The sequence below is a fragment of the Temnothorax americanus genome, unplaced genomic scaffold (genome assembly GCF_048541705.1).
Source record: "Temnothorax americanus isolate GAGA-0224 unplaced genomic scaffold, ASM4854170v1 Scaffold3, whole genome shotgun sequence".
NCBI classification, from domain to species: Eukaryota; Metazoa; Arthropoda; class Insecta; order Hymenoptera; family Formicidae; genus Temnothorax; species Temnothorax americanus.
In genome coordinates this window covers 3,420,438-3,436,426 of record NW_027509442.1, presented here as the reverse complement: position 1 = coordinate 3,436,426, position 15,989 = coordinate 3,420,438, and the positions used below count along the sequence as shown (strand labels likewise).

Here is a 15,989-nt window from a genome sequence, read left to right as displayed (position 1 = left end):
TCCGTAATTCTGTTTCTAGGCCCTTGGCGAATTCTCGTTGCCTCTCCTTCTTCCAACAGTATTGTCATCACACAGTAAAATAATATATCACATATTGATAAACTATGAATTATTATTTATTAATTTTTGTGTTAATTCTATTCATTAATAGAAGCGAAAGATTTTTTTTCTCTGCAATTATGTTACAATTTATGTGGGGGAACATTTAAATCCAGATTAATTCTCCGAGTCCTTTTCGAATAAATTAATCCGAATCATCGTCATCGTCGATTTTTCCGATCTCGGTACCGATCGGTTGTTATTTTGTGAAAGGGGCCGATTCCTTCCGTCGGATTTAAAGAATCCAAGCGCGTTTTTTTTTCGAAAAATTCCCCCGCGGTTATTACGCGCGGTTCTCCGATAATTCTGTTTCTAGGCACACTTGGCGAGAGTTCTCACTCCCTCTTTTTCCTCCGAGCCTCCGGAGTCCGGACGGTGTCGTCGTCGTCGTCGTCGTTCCCCCTCTACCAAAGGGGCTTTTGTATCGCCTCTCTGTCTCCGGCACTTCCTGTGTTCCGCCAACGCGTTCACCTGTCTACCGCCCGCCACCTGCCTCTGGTGGTTACCTAGGCGTGCACGGGAACCCGGCCCGCTTACGCCTTTCGCCCCGCCGGTCGCCGGCCGCCCCGGCCGCCGAGGCGTGATATCCCGAGGGACCTTAGTTTCGCCTAGCGCACGGTGGGGCCGCGATCTTGGTCGCGTGTACACGTCGCACGTATGTACGCCGGCAATGCGACCGCACGCGATTGTGCAGTCGACTCTACGCTGTCGCGCGGCTGCGGGCGCACACGCGAGCGAGTTATCCCCTCGTTCCGATAAGCAGGGAAGTTCGCCGAGGGCCGCGGACGATAGATAGAACTCCGGGCGGTTCGACGAACTCCAGGCGAACGCGCGCGAACATCTCGCTTCACCGGACAGTCGCGAAGACGTTCGCGACGACTCGCGCGAATATTTCGACATTTCGTCGGGAAACACGCGTCGCGCGCGCGTGTCGAGTCTGCCGTTCGAGAGTTTCAAGTTCGAAATAAATACAAGCCCGAGCGTCGAGATAAGATATAGAGAGGGACAAGTTTGATGTAAGTTTAGGGGGAGAAAATGAGTTTAAGGTAAACTTGTTTTCTAACCGAGTACGATTGAAAGGAGCCTTTGAAGGCAAGTTCAGGATATTCAGTCCGCGAGAACTTGGTGATCACGCTTGAATTGCGATACCACCTGTCGACGCTGTTGAATTGTTAAAGAGCACCGGTCCTCGTCCATCTCGACGACGCGCCTGCTTTGGTTCCTCGACGCGGACAGCCGAACGCATCGACCTATGATGTCAACCGGATACCTGAAACGGTAAGTTTTCGATAAGTACGACTGTTCGACGGTCTCGCGACCGGAGACGTTGTGCGATAAAGTTATATGTTATTTGATTGATAATTTATGCAGAAAAGAATGTTTGTTCTTTAGTATATAGCACTATATGTATTTTTTAATCAATTAATTTATTCGTTAATTCGGAACACAATGTTAAATTGTCAATAATAAGTGAAAAACAGGACCGATGTAATATACGATCATTTAGAGAAATTGCCATTTAAGGCCCGGGCTGGAGCTTGGTAGCCTAATAATAACATTCTTTGAATTTTGTATACTTTTTCCAAACTTAGTAAATTGCGCGTCGATGTTTTTTAAGAGACTAATGTTTGTCCGGTAACGTTCTTGGTTCATTTTTCATCGTTTAATTCCCGCGAGTCCGGTAAACGTACAACTATACTTGACGAAGAGTCGCGGTAGCGGCATTTTCGCGCGGTCGACTCTTCGCGAGGCCTTAACTTTCCCTTATCTGCGTGTCGGCCACGCATGCAGTATCGCGCGTACACGCGGGTACAGAAGTGATGTCTCTTATACGCTCGTATCCGACGATGAGATCTTTTTTCGCGATTCCTGGCGCGTTGGCCTTTGAGAAGCGATTCTACTTGTACATAATTAATCGCGCGGTCCGTCCGTGCTCGCGCGAGGAGCCAGGTGATTCGCGTCACTTGGAGGTGTCGTCGCGAATGCGGGCCTCGTGTGATCCAGCTTTACCGTTTTAACTCGCCCGACTGTACCGCCTTGTACACGACACACGCGTGCACGCGCGTGTAGGAGCGGAAGAGCGAGCGAGCGCACTGCCGATCGGCGCTCTGCCGATCGAATTGGGCGGGGTAATATGCGCCGCGCTTCGCTGCTGCAGCTGCCGTCGTCCGACACGTTCTGGAAGTCGTCGACAGCTGCGAGTTACCGATTGCTCTGTGACTGCCTTCCTAGCTTTAGAGTGATCTGATTAGAAGAAAAGAGATGAGGCTGGCGGGAGGAGCGCTGGGACATAGAATGAGCCAACGAGATGTCTTGTCTCCTGTAAAAAATATGTTATTTGTCTCAGAATCATTGATATCACGTTTTCATCTCGAATTCTCGAAATGTTTTTTTTTTTTTTATAGATATTGTGTGTCAACAATCAATCTCTATCTATCTATTTGTATAGATACTTATAAAATGTAATTTTTAATCTCTTAATCTCTCTCTCTCTCTCTCTTTCTTCTCTATGTTCTCTTTTTTTCATAATGTGTATAATAGCGAGAACTACAGCTGGAAGTTTTCTGAAAATGGTATCGTAATTGAAATGGAAAAAAAATCAATTCAAGGTCTGAGATAAGCGAATAATATGTCGAAGATCCGACGTTACTCTGAAGAATCCACTAACTTATCTATAGTATACGAAACGCTGCGAAACTTTCCTTTCACCTGGCTGTTTTGCGACACGAGTCTTCCATTGCGCTTCCACGCTATAGCTACACTAACGTCGATTACGCAAGCGTAAATAATCACAAGTGACCGTAAAGGTCCATATGCAGATATATAGGACAGGAATACTGTTTATTCTCTCGATTTTTTTTTCATTTTTTTTTTTTAAAGAAGATAAGATTATTCCAAGTCTGTCGTAAGTTATATACGCCTCTTCGAAAAACTTAAATAATAAAATAAGACAAACCTGTTCGTTTAAATCAAACTATATTATTATTCAGTATTCTAATAGTCATACGATGACTGGTGCAAAAATTGGACCTTGTTCAAATGATACGTATGTATCTACGAATTATAACGAAAGTAAAATAGAATTATTATGACGGTAACGAAAAACAAGCGTCACGCGATTTACGATATCGCAAAAATACACAAAATATAAAAAAAAATAGAAAATTATAGAGATCAGCGAATGTGTATTACCTCTTTGTCTGTACTTATTGTGGAGATATGTCGCGCAACATCCATTACGGATGTGCCATAAGAAAGCAGATGTGTGGGCAGGGTAGGAAGTTTAGTTTTACACAAGAGGCAGCTGATGCGAGCACAGATGCAGGCAGATCTTTTCATCTCGGAAAGAAGTAAAGATATGCTTTTTTTTCCTCGCGACGGTGGTAGTTGGTTTCGAAACGGAGTTAAGATATGCGGGCCTCTCTCCGGCGTAAAATAAATCATCACAGTCACCGATTACTTAAGGAACAATTTGCCTCATAACGATCGAGAGATAAGCGTTTTATCAAGTGTAATTTATAAATCAATGTATCCCACACACACATACGCAAGAAGAAAATATTGAGATATAATTTAGTCTATTTATAAAAATTAGTAAATTTAACTATCAATCTTATTGAAAAATCTATAATATTATATCATTATTTAACTAAACGAAATCCATCATTTTATATACGATTGTGTTTTAATCGACTCTGCATTTAAGAAAATTATATTTTAATAGACTCCGTCTTTAAGAAGAATATAAGAGTCGATTAAAATTCAATCAGAACACAACACTGACAAAAGCAAAAGGATCAGTCTAGTTAGAAGCTCATAAACAATCACGTGAGCAATACATTTACATTACATTTTATTACATTTATACAATAAATGTAATAAACGTGTTTATACTAATTGTAAGACATTTATTACTCCAATAGACTCGCTTTCAAGATAACGCGGAGGCACAGAAGGCATCTAAGGTATGCCCAAAGAATGTCGATTAAAGGACGTCATAATCGCTGATACGTGCTTCAAAGTTAAACCATATCTTTTGGTCTTCCGTTGCTACGCTGGTACGGCTTCCAGCTGCGTTCACGAATTCACTGCGACAGGGTATAAAAATCCGTAAAAGAATTAGTATGCCGAGGCAGGAATTAGGCGGCGGCGCGCAGCCGACGCGAGGCAAAAGGTGCAGGAGGCGCCGCGCCGGAGGAAGGCTGGCCGGCCGGTCGCCGAGCAAGAAGAGGAGGGCGATAGAAAGAGGTTCGCACAGCTGCTGTGTGACAGCTGCACACTTCCCAACATCGCTCCCCGGAACGGTGCGCGCTCCGTTCCTATCCTCCGCATGTGCTCGATCCCTCCCATCGTCTTGGTCCAGGTGCTGCTCGGATCGCCGGCGCGCTCCTCGAAAAGGCGCACCTTTGTATCCTACGCCCCGTCTGTCTGGCCGCAGGACAGCGTGCGAGGACTCGACGAAAATCCCTACCTCGGGAAGAGAAGACTTTCCGATCGGGTCGCGAGTCGCGATCGTGCAGATTGCTCGCGCACGTTCACGTTCCACCTGCAGTCCACGTGATCGAGGGACAGATGCACGCGGCGTGCGAAGTACAAGCGCATGATTGGCGAACGATTGAGTAATTTATTGAGTGTCGTGTAGTTAAGTAATTGTACTGATTAAAAATGCTACTTTCGTTATTTTAAATCTTACGTACAAATATCGGAGACTTGTTTTTGTTTTACTTGTTGCTAGGTCGAATAATTCAGCTCGGCACATGTGTGATTACAAAGGGTTGAAGGGATATCGATATCCTTTGACATTTAGAAGTCTATTAAAGACAAAGAATCGTTTGTTTTACTAATTGTAAGTAGTATATGACCTTATGATCCCTTTAAAAACATATCGTACAAAAACTCCTCGAAAAATTCCTAAATATTCCTCGATAACGCTTAGATGCTTCCTAAACGCCAAAACGTAAACGTCCTATTCTTAAAGACCGACATCTTCAGAAAAATACATATCAGTTATCTTATTTACACATATCTCTATACAAAAAGTTTCTTAAATTCGTGAACGGCTCGGTGAAAATGTAGAGGGCTAGACAAACGGAGATATATATATATATTAAAAGATAAAGGAGTATAATAGCGGTAATAATCGTTACGCTCCAAAGCGATTCGAGGAGCAACGCTCGGATGGCGAAGGTTCGACGAGTGAGGCGCGTGCACGCCTAGATATTTATTCGACTGCCGAACGACACCCTTTCGGCTTCGTGGCCTGTAAAACTCATGCAAGCCCGTGATCCACGGGCGGATCGCTTTCGCGATTGTCAGGAGAAGATTTGGAGTGGACGGCCGCCGGTCAAGAGAGCCGGGGCTTGTCCCCCCTCGCCGATCATCGGTGGGGGGAAGGTCGAAGAAGGCCGCAGCTGGGCTAGATCCGGTCCGCGCACAGTTGAATGCACGGTGTGCATTGGCGTGCCTACCGGGCAGCAATATAGGTCCGGCGATGTCGTTACTCTCCCCAGTCCCCACCTACCCTCTTATCTCTCTTTCTTTCTCGCCCCCTCCGCCTCCGCTCGCTACTCCACAAACCTGCAGTTGGCAACACGCGTAGGTCTCGGTCTCTCTCTCTCTCTCTCTCTCTCTCTCTCTCTCTCTCTCTCTCTCTCTCTCTCTCTCTCTCTCTCTCTCTCTCTCTCTCTCTCTCTCTTTCCTTTCCGATCACGTCGTTGATAGAGCTCTTTGTCTCCGAAAGGGTCATTCCGGTATCGAGACGGAAATCAGATTCTTCTTTTAAGGCTTTCTTTCGCACGCCGATCAGTTTCTTTATGTCAGAGAGTCGCGCGATACCGCGAAAATTTCTCGTCGATAAATTAATCGGGAGCAAGGTGAAACGGAAGATATTTTTATAATTAACTACTTTGTTACAAAATTAAAAGCAAAACGATGTCTTAATTATCATGGAATGATGACCTAAGATCTAGGCAAACGTTTTGAAAGGTACTCTGCAGGATTGTGCAGGATCGTACCTGTTCGCCGCCAGAGAAGGAGAGAGAGGAGGAGAAAGAAAGAGAGCGGATTCCTGTTTTACATGCACATGCTCCTTCATTCACGACCTGTCCCTCCCTCCCTCCTTTCCGCTTCCCGACAGTGGTCTTCTCTCAGTTATCACGTTTCCTCCGGCTATCTTCTCCCAAAACAAAAGTCTATTCTTACGGGGATGAATTGGTCTAAAGACCGGTTTCCCCGGTCGTCTTTTAGCCTTAATCTTAACTCAATTAGTCCTCTTAATCTCTTTCCACTTTTTAAAAATAAGATCCTAAAGTAACTAGCCAAATTAAATCAATTTATCAACGTTGACGAAGTCAACGAGTTTATCGACAAGTTCTACGAATCTGTAGACTGCAACATATTGAATTACAATTCGCGAAACAAATCGCTCGGTCGCGATCGCCTTTCTCATTCATCATTCCGAGTTCCCACACTCTTTCGGGAGAGATTTCAGGAAGTTACGGGGGATAATGCGGGTAGAACGAGAAACTGGGAAACTACATTCGCATGATCGCATCATGCACCATCCTTCGCAGAGCCAGTCTCCCGGTCGCTCCAACGGCTCTTCTGGCTCGCGACCGATTCTTCCCCCTTCTCTTCCTCCTCCTCCTCCTCCTCCTCCTCCGCCTCTTCCTCCTCCACCATCGGCCTAACCACCACTACTACTACCGTCCTCGTCGTTCCCATCGACACCATGATGGGGTCCAGGGGAGCTGTGGAGCTAGTCACAGCCTGCGTGTCAGTTCATCAGTGAGCTCGGTCTTGCGCGTTACCAAGCCGAGAGCAGTCTGCTCGAATAGGTCCGCGCGTTTGGCAGGTTTCTCGAGGTTTACCTGAGGTCGAGTCAAGTCAGATTACATTGTACGGGCACGCAACTTCCTGTCGAGTGTCATACGACCGCGACACACGAATCGGCTCGAGCCTCCTCGGCTTCTCGGGAAACGGATCGCGAGTAAGAGGTGCGAATCACGCACACGCACACAATCGGACCCGTGGGAACGCGATTTAAACGGAAAACAAGCGACGACCATGTCCCTCTTTCGCGAGCCGCGAAACTGAATGGTACCAGCGGCGGACCCGAGTCACCTCGGTTGCGCGAGTGACGTTAGTGCCTTTAACTTTGAAGATGGTGCGCGGTCTGTCGCAGTGGACCAAGACCCTGAGCTTCCCGGCGAGGGTGTCGCCTCAGAGACCCGCCAAGGAGTCCAAGGGTTTCCACGTAAGCCCAAGCGCTAGCCCCACGTCACCGCCCAGCCCGATTAACGACACCATGGACAAAGCGCCTATAATTACCGACGAGGTTTGACACACTTCTTTTTAAATTTTTTTTTTTTTTACATTTTTTGCTTCGTTTTCCCGTTTCTTTTTGGCTTTTCATTAATCACCTTGCAAAGTTGGTCGTTAGCATAACGATGCTTCCCTATCTAAATATCGAAGTATCTAACATATTTTTGCACAGGCTGCACGATCGGAAGATCAGAATAAAAAAGGTTATATGTGTGAACACGTATGATAATCACATATTTGTCTTCATTTCGTTAAACGGAAAATTTGGTTTTTTTTTTGTCACGATCATTTTCTCGATGACAATAATAATGTAAACTGCGCGCGGAGAAAGAAAAAGAGAGATACGCCGCCGTTAAGTGCATCGACGGAAACGACGGTTTCCGATATATCAACGTCGTTTCCGGCGAGGACTATCGGGAATAAGTTTACGGCGATTACGTCGGGACCGTTGACTCCGAGATGCAGAATTCCGCGCCGGGAGAGAACGGTTCTTCACGACGGCCTCCGCGTCCCGCGTTTCAATATTGTCGCCAGATGTTGCGCCAACACTCGGCGACGACGACGCGCCGAGGACTCGACGACGATGACGAAGCTCGCGTTTTTCTTCGCGCTTCGCGCCCGTATGAATTCGTGGAATTTCGTGCGCGAGCGCCCGGGGTGGGGGGGGGGGGGTACCGTCTCACTGGAATAAAATGCCGGCTGTAAGGCACGACCGGACCGGCGCGGCGGCGGGCAGCGGAAGCGTGGGAACCGAGCGTAACAGATGGCCTCGACCGCTTCCGAAGTCGTTCGACCTCTCCTCCCGTTGCCGCGGCTCCTTCCTCGCACGGACGATACATCGTGTCTCGCTCGATCCAACGAACGGCGGTGACGCCAAGTGCTCGGTTAAAAGAACACCCCAAGTATTTCACAATTGACTTGCACACCGCAATTTCCGGATCCCTGATATATCTAAGAAGAAATACGTTAAATTGGAGTTAACTGATGTTAGCAAACACAGTTTTAACAAAGTGAATGAGAATTTCCGAGATCTCGGATTTTACCTTTCTTGTTCGGGTAAAAAATTATTAATTAACAATAACATATTAAGTGAAACAGGACCGTTACGATATATAATGAATTAGTCTATTAATTAATAATTAAAAGTATTAATTTTAACGCTATCTTTTCTCTCATTTTCGTCTAAAAGAACTGAAGAGAGGATCATTCGTTATCAATTCTTCAATTATACATACAAGCGAGTCTATCGAATTGAATTCAAAGTTACAATTCCTACGACTAGAAAAAAAATTCAAATTTCAAATATGCCTACTAATTTTCACCGGAAGCAATCCCGTTCGAAGTTACTTCGTTGAGCTTTAAAACGAAGCACGCCGCGCCGTGTTCTTCCTCTGTTGTGTATAGAAATATACGAGCAGAAGATACGATCGCATTGTATAACGCAGATTAGCGAATTCAATGAGGCTATTAGAAAGTGGGAAGATGCATCGTTTCGTTCGAGGAGGATAATTTCTTAAACCGATACGCCTGGTGCGTCGTCGGTTCTCGGTTCGGGCGAATCGCTTCGTTAATTCAACTGCGAACGCGTGCGTTTCAAGTCCGAGTAAAGAGCGCGCGCGTCCGCAATCGTCGCGACCTTTTGTGGTTTTCCCCCCGTGTCATTCTCCACCGCTCAAGAATGCGAGAATGCGAGATAACGCACGGGACGACGGGTTACGTTTAGTCCAACGAGCGGTAATTACAGTGTGTTATATTAAAGGGGCTCTCGGCTTCTCTCTTTCTCTCTCTCTCTCTCTCTCTCTTCGTCGCCCCTCTCTTCTCACGGCGACGACGACGACGACGGCGTTCCCCGGTCGGTCTGCGCCGGAAGTGGCGCGGCTTCGCGTTCTCCTCCTCTTCCTCGCGCATTGTTCCTCGTCGCGCATTCCACGGCGATGAACTCCGCCGTTCGAGTGAACGAGAACGTTACGCTCCGCGGCACGGGTGCAGCTCGTTGCGAGGGGAAATCCACGCGAGAGAACCTCCATTCGTTTGCGCGCATCCTACATCTTCTACGACCGCTGACGTAAACAATCACTTATCTTTCGCGACGCGAATGGACGCCGCATCTTACCTCGATTTACACCTTTTTTAGGACGTATACGCGATCGTCTGAGAAGATTCCGCGTGCGCACGTGGAAAAAATATCGAAATAAGAATTACTCTTCACGGACTTTTCTACACGAACCTATCTAATTTGTATGAAGCGTCAGGCACGAGTCTGTCTGAAAATTCTTGCTACGTATACATTGAAGGATGCGTGTACGAAGAATCTAAATTTACTTTAGAGGAAAGAAGATCGAAAGAAACTATTTTGAAGAAAAAGACGAATAATAAAAATACATATATGGAACGTATGCGAGGAACATAGGATAATAAGATTATGAGATATATATAAGTTTGAAGTATCGATTTCAGTCATTGTCAGAGAAATATAAAAATTCGGAGTGTGTCGTAAATTATATAATTCGCGTTTACACCACATTAAACTCTTTTTATATCAATGTTTCGCGAATTGTTTCTATTTCGAATAAAAAACACTGCTTTACAGATTGCTGACTGCTGATGGATAATTCTATTAGCAGTCAGCAATCTGTAAGGCGATCAAGAAATAATAAAGCTGCCATGCGGAACGCGAAAGAATTAAAAAGACGGTTTTGGATCATAATTACTGCGCTTCGAATAGCTAAAGTGATCCATTTATTATCTCGATGTGATGTTATTCGTTTGAGGATTCGATCGTTTTTGGGAATGAGGAGGCGGTGAGATCGACGCACGTCGCGTCGTATGTTAATTTTCGACCATATATTCGCCAAGGTCGTGCGCTCCGGCGGGATACCGAAAAGAGACGGTCGTTTCGAATGGAGCGCGAGTTCGCAACAGTCGATTCGTGGGAATATTCTTTGGCTGCGTTTGGGAAGCGCGCTATTAGCGCTATTGCATCAGGTGTAAAACAAGGATAAAATAAGCAAATAGCACTAATAGCGTCTTTCCGAACGCACCCTTTTTATGTGTCGCCAATAGTCGCCAAGAAGAATGTTTAATTTTTAGCGACCATTTACGTTGTCGAGTACTTTAATGAGTAGAGCCGCATCAAAAACGCTTTAAGTAAACAGCCTGAGAATGCTGCCGATCAAAGTAATACGAGCGATCAATCGGATTTTTAATTTCTTTAAAATAATTCCGATAATATATATAAAATAAAATAATACGAGTAATAATATATATTTACGCAATCTGAAAAAAAAGGAAAAAAACGATGTGAAACAATCATGAATATTACATGACTCGCTCGTTGTTACAACACGGATCTCGATCTAGATCGCATCTGTTTCGTCGAGGTCACGCAAGGAAAAAAAAATTATGATTACATAAATTACGCCGATCGACCGTTTATGATGGCAATGACACTGAGTTATTGAACGTTGAACATCCGACGCTGCAAGGTACGAAGAATAAGTGGAACGCGCGAAGATCGATTGTTCGTTACTTTACCGTAACGTCATGCTTACCTGCCGCGGTGCCTAATATTCTAATACTGGGGACCTAATACGACGCGAGAAGAACCTCATTCGAGGAGGGAACAATGAACGACTTACGATTAGTAGAGCAGAAACTTCCAGAGTTTCTGCTTATTTATTCCTTTAAAGTTCCATGAGTTGTTATTTGTTGTTATTGACTCTATCTCTTTTTTAATACGCTCTTCCCGGCCTGTTTTTAATATGACTATATCTTTACGCTATGATGAAAAACGCTAGGTAATTTATTCTTTGTTTCGATTTATTTTGAGACAAGATAGCTCAGATTCTCCAATTTCTTCTCCGTTTTTTCTTCTTTCAAAGCGTTCCACTTTTAAAAAGCGTTCGATATACAGCGTTCGAGAGCGATCTCAAAAGCGCGAAGGCATGTTTGTCTCTTTCAGTTCTTTTCTGTTTATATCTCGCCGCTCTAAACGGCTGGGTTGGTTGCGTTAAGTTTCTCGACCTTGCCGGTCGTGCAGGTTTCAACTTCCAAGCGTCTCCGAGCGCACGCATTTATACGCCGGATGCATTTGTATATGAATGGTATAAAGGTGGATTGTGGATTGTATCTCGCGGCTCCTTTTTCTGAAAACCCGAAACGCTTTTTAAGAAAACAATTTCCGCAAATAAATCCAATAGAAAGAGAAAGAGAAAGAGAAAGAGGAAAAGTGAGAGGAGAGAGAAACGGGAAATTATTAAAGTTCTCAGAGTTATTCGCATGCATGTTAGCGTGCATGGTTGTTAATTGTCTTTTACGGTCGAGCGTCTATCAATCTAATAATGGGATATTTTGGCAATTCTCTACGTTCTAAACGTCTTTCTAAACATCCAAAACAAAAATATTCGAAACAGCAAACGATTGTATTAAACTGCACTTATCGTAATAAATGTATTTATTATTAAAAATTTCTAAACTTTTGCGTATTACTTTGACTGACGAAAATTGTTCTGTTGTTTTACGTTTGACAATATTGAAAACAAAACATATTTTACATTCGTCTGTTTGCTGAATTAAGTTTGAAAACGAAATTGTGTACTTACATCGCTATTATGGTGCAATCGCTCGAGTAACGCGACGATGGGTTCAAAATATTCCTGGCTCGCACCACCCACGTGGTTCTCTGCATGAGGCAGCATCTCCCATGGCGCTTTATCGCGTGTGACCACTTCGCTATTCCGAAAAGTAGCCCAGCCAGTGGCAACTTCGAAAATAATTTACTGGTTATTACAGATCAGACAAAGCTTTAAACACATTTGCGCGTTCGAACAGTTCAAGAGAATTTCCAGTTTGAATAATTTAAATAAAATTGTTTCTAAATCACTGATAAACTGAAATAGAGTCCGCGATAATTTATGGTTACGTTTTACGATTATAAATTTGTGTAAATACAATATTACGCGTTGTGCTCCTTTATCGAGTTGAGAGAAGAGCTATAAATTATTTCCAAGTTTCAACATATTTCAAGAATAAAAATTAAAAATACACGTCGTTGCAAATATTTCGTGGGAAAAGGTCAGAGGGTCGTAAAACGAGGTAACGGGACTTTGCTAAAAAGATTCTTCGAAAACTACAGATTTTGATCCATTAATAATCCGCGGACGTTTACATTTCGGGTTACGGTATACGCGCACCGACGGTTTTACGTTTTACGTTTCGACAAATGGCGAACGAACGAAGGCAAATAACGTCTCTTCGTCTTGGTGTTTTCCAGAACTTCCAAGACACGGAGGCAGAAAAGGCAATAATGGGCTCCATCGTATACTGCATACATCACAAGGACGGCTGCAAATGGTCGGACGAGCTGAGGAAGTTGAAGGTAAAGTCATCGCGAAGAGTGCTCGGTATATCACGTAGAATGTGAATGAGCCTCGACGGTCCGACTAAATTTAAGATTATTTTCCTCTTATCACAGGCGCACCTGAACACGTGCAAGCACGATGCAGTTCCTTGCGGCAATAAATGCGGGGCGATGATTCCTCGCGTACTCATGGAAGACCATCTGAAGTACACCTGCGCTCAGCGTAGAGCCCGTTGCGACTTTTGTGCCAAAGAATTTACCGGACACACCTTAGAGGTATAATAATTCCCAATTCCCACACGCGCGAGAATTAACGAGATCTCAGAGAGCTTTCAATGATCGTCAGCAACAATCAAAAGATAACTTTATCGTCACCTATTTACAAAATTTCTTTTTTTTTTTCTGCAACTATTTTCGCACAAAATAATTGCTAAAATTTTTTTTAGCAGTTTTTAAAAATTTGTTATTTCTACTGAAGATGCCTTTGAGAGTTATTGGTTTTAGAAAGTATATAATTGTAAAAACGCAATGTTTGTAGAAACACACGGGGACGTGCGGTTACGAGCCTCTTTATTGCGAAAACAAGTGCGGCATGAAGGTGCAAAGGCGACACCTCGGCCAACACAAGCTGGGGGAGTGCGCCAAGAGACTAGTCGCCTGTCGTTACTGTAACAAAGAATTCGTTTTCGATACGCTCGGCGCTCATCACGCGAAATGTGGTCGATTCCCGGTTGCATGTCCTCATCGTTGCGAAACCGCGGTGCTGCCCCGAGAGGATCTCGAGGTTCATCTGAAGGATCATTGCACCACGCATCTACTTTCCTGCACGTTCAAGGACGCCGGTTGCCGCTTCAAGGTACTATTTTTTCGCACGTTATAGCTTATATCCGCTTGCATAAAGGGTAAATAAATCAAAACGTATTGAAACAGGTTTTATTTCTGCGAAATAGAATACCCGATGTTCGAAATGAGAGATCGATTTTTAATATTCTTTTATTTTTTTATGTATCAAATATCCTAGCCATCACTCCAAAGTATAACTAAATATATTTAATATGAATTAAAACAAACTTTCCATACCTTAATATTTTCTGGGTACAAATTTCAATTTTTTTCGCGAGGATAAGCGAGTGAATACCATGAAAAAGAGAGAAATCAATCGGTTGATATTCAATGAGACGTTGTAATTGTTCGTAAGCCTATTCTTTTTATTCTAGTTAAAAATACGTTACGCCACGATCTTTTTGTAACAGGGAAATAGGTTCTCGCTGGATAAACATCTGGAGGAATCCGCAAAGATGCATCTAAGCCTCATGTGTAGCCTGGTGACGAAGCAGCAACATCAAATTACGAGCTTGAAATCAGCGATTAGCAAGCTGTCGTTAAATTACACAGGCACGCTTATATGGAAGGTCACGGATTATGCCGCCAAGATGTCGGAAGCGAAAGCGAAGGAAGGAATGGAGCTTGTCAGTCCACCTTTTTATACTAGTCAATATGGATATAAGTTACAGGTATGTATATTGAATATTACAATATATAAATCAGTGATCGATTTCAATTATAATTTTTGACTCAATTTTCGTGCCGACACCTACTATCCATTCTCATGTTGCTGCATCTTAACAAAGAACCGTAGAACTTGTGTGATACTCTGCCTCAGGAGCGGCCGTAATGTCAAAATTATAATTTTTTATATTATATGATGTACACGAGTTTCTCGAACATCAATCGTATCATTCCACATATATTGTAAAAGTAAATTATATATTCAATATAAAAATTCAGTATGACTGCAATTGGTGAGATAAGAGCCTTAAATAAGATTTTATAATTATTATAGAAATTATATTATAAGAGACACACATAATAGAGTCACTAGATTTCACGTATTTTTCAAAGCAGTTAAAAGTCTCTTAAATAAATATACAAAATAGAACTCTACTGCCTTGATTATCTTATAAGATTTTCATGCACTCGTGCTGTCCAGATAATTGGAACTAGGAAATTAAATGCTGAGTCTTAATTTCCTAAAAGAATTTTTCAATTTTATAGGCTTCCATTTTCTTAAACGGAAACGGGACCGGAGAGGGCAGTCACATTTCAATATACATAAAGATCCTACCCGGCGAATACGACGCGCTCCTGCGATGGCCGTTCTCGCACAGCGTGTCGTTCACGATGTTCGATCAGACGGTCATCGCCGAAAAGGCCTGCAACATTGTGGAAAGCTTCATACCGGACCCGACCTGGAAGAATTTTCAGCGACCGAGCCGCGAACCGGATTCTCTTGGTTTTGGCTTCCCGAGATTCGTTTCTCACGAGATGGTGAAGAAACGACACTTCGTCAAAGACGATACCATGTTCATTCGAGTTAAAGTGGATCCCAGTAAAATCGTAGCGGTTTAAGGGAACACGGGAATGATTCTGAAACGTTACATTTCTGGAAACGCGGATTTTATGACCGGCATTCATAGTCCGATCTTATATTCCAGATCTTATCGTCCCGAGCACGATCTCGAAGCGTTGTACGATCGCTTCATTGGTTGCATGGAGTTTTAAGATCGCCAATCTCAACCAGACTCAAGACGATCTTAGATATAAGATCAGACTATGAACGCCTTATGTGATATTTTTTGAGTACTCGCTTGAGCGAGACGTACGGTACTTATGTCGTTTTAAATAATGCACGGTAGTTCAAATTAAAATCGACTGAAAACTCACGGGAACCTATGCTGCCGCCTGTCTGCGTCATAATAGTTTTCACTTATTAACTCATGTTATTGAAAATATTGCCCCGATAATTGTAATAATAATTAATTTATTAACATTGCCAAATGCGTAATGCGCCAGAATGCATTTAACTTTTTCGATTTTCTTATTCTTTTTTATCTAATTTCTTTATCGTATGTGGCGTGTATAATCGAGACACACAAAAATTTAATATTAATTACTTATTATTATGCGACATTTTGCGAGTACCTACTTTTGCTGTCTTTCTAATAATTCTTACGAAAAATGTATATTTTCGAAAATTCTTAACGAATGAGAGCGAGACGCCTTGATTATTCTAACGAGTGGCCTTACAATCGCGCGACTACTTTTAAGGAGAAAAAAATCAAAGATTGTTAAGGGACTGTGTGTACTATAGGCTTAGCAAATGTAAATATAAATGCGGAATGCCATACGATAATGGACAACGAAAAGC

At 43.3% G+C, this 15,989-nt stretch overlaps 1 protein-coding gene across 2 annotated transcripts; it reads left to right on the top strand.

Annotated features, from left to right (window-relative positions):
• Positions 1-686: 686 nt before the first annotated feature.
• Traf4 (TNF receptor associated factor 4) lies at positions 687-15,711 on the top strand. Of its 2 annotated transcripts, XM_077411232.1 has the most exons (7): positions 687-1,377; positions 7,262-7,435; positions 12,695-12,799; positions 12,896-13,057; positions 13,320-13,637; positions 14,035-14,295; positions 14,837-15,711. In XM_077411232.1, exons 2-7 carry the CDS (start codon positions 7,262-7,264, stop codon positions 15,188-15,190), a joined length of 1,374 nt encoding a protein of 457 aa, XP_077267358.1. In that variant the 5' UTR covers positions 687-1,377; the 3' UTR covers positions 15,191-15,711. The 2 variants fall into 2 exon arrangements, with proteins under 2 accessions (XP_077267358.1, XP_077267359.1); XM_077411233.1 differs by lacking the exon at positions 7,262-7,435 and having other exon boundaries at positions 689-1,377.
• Positions 15,712-15,989: the final 278 nt, after the last annotated feature.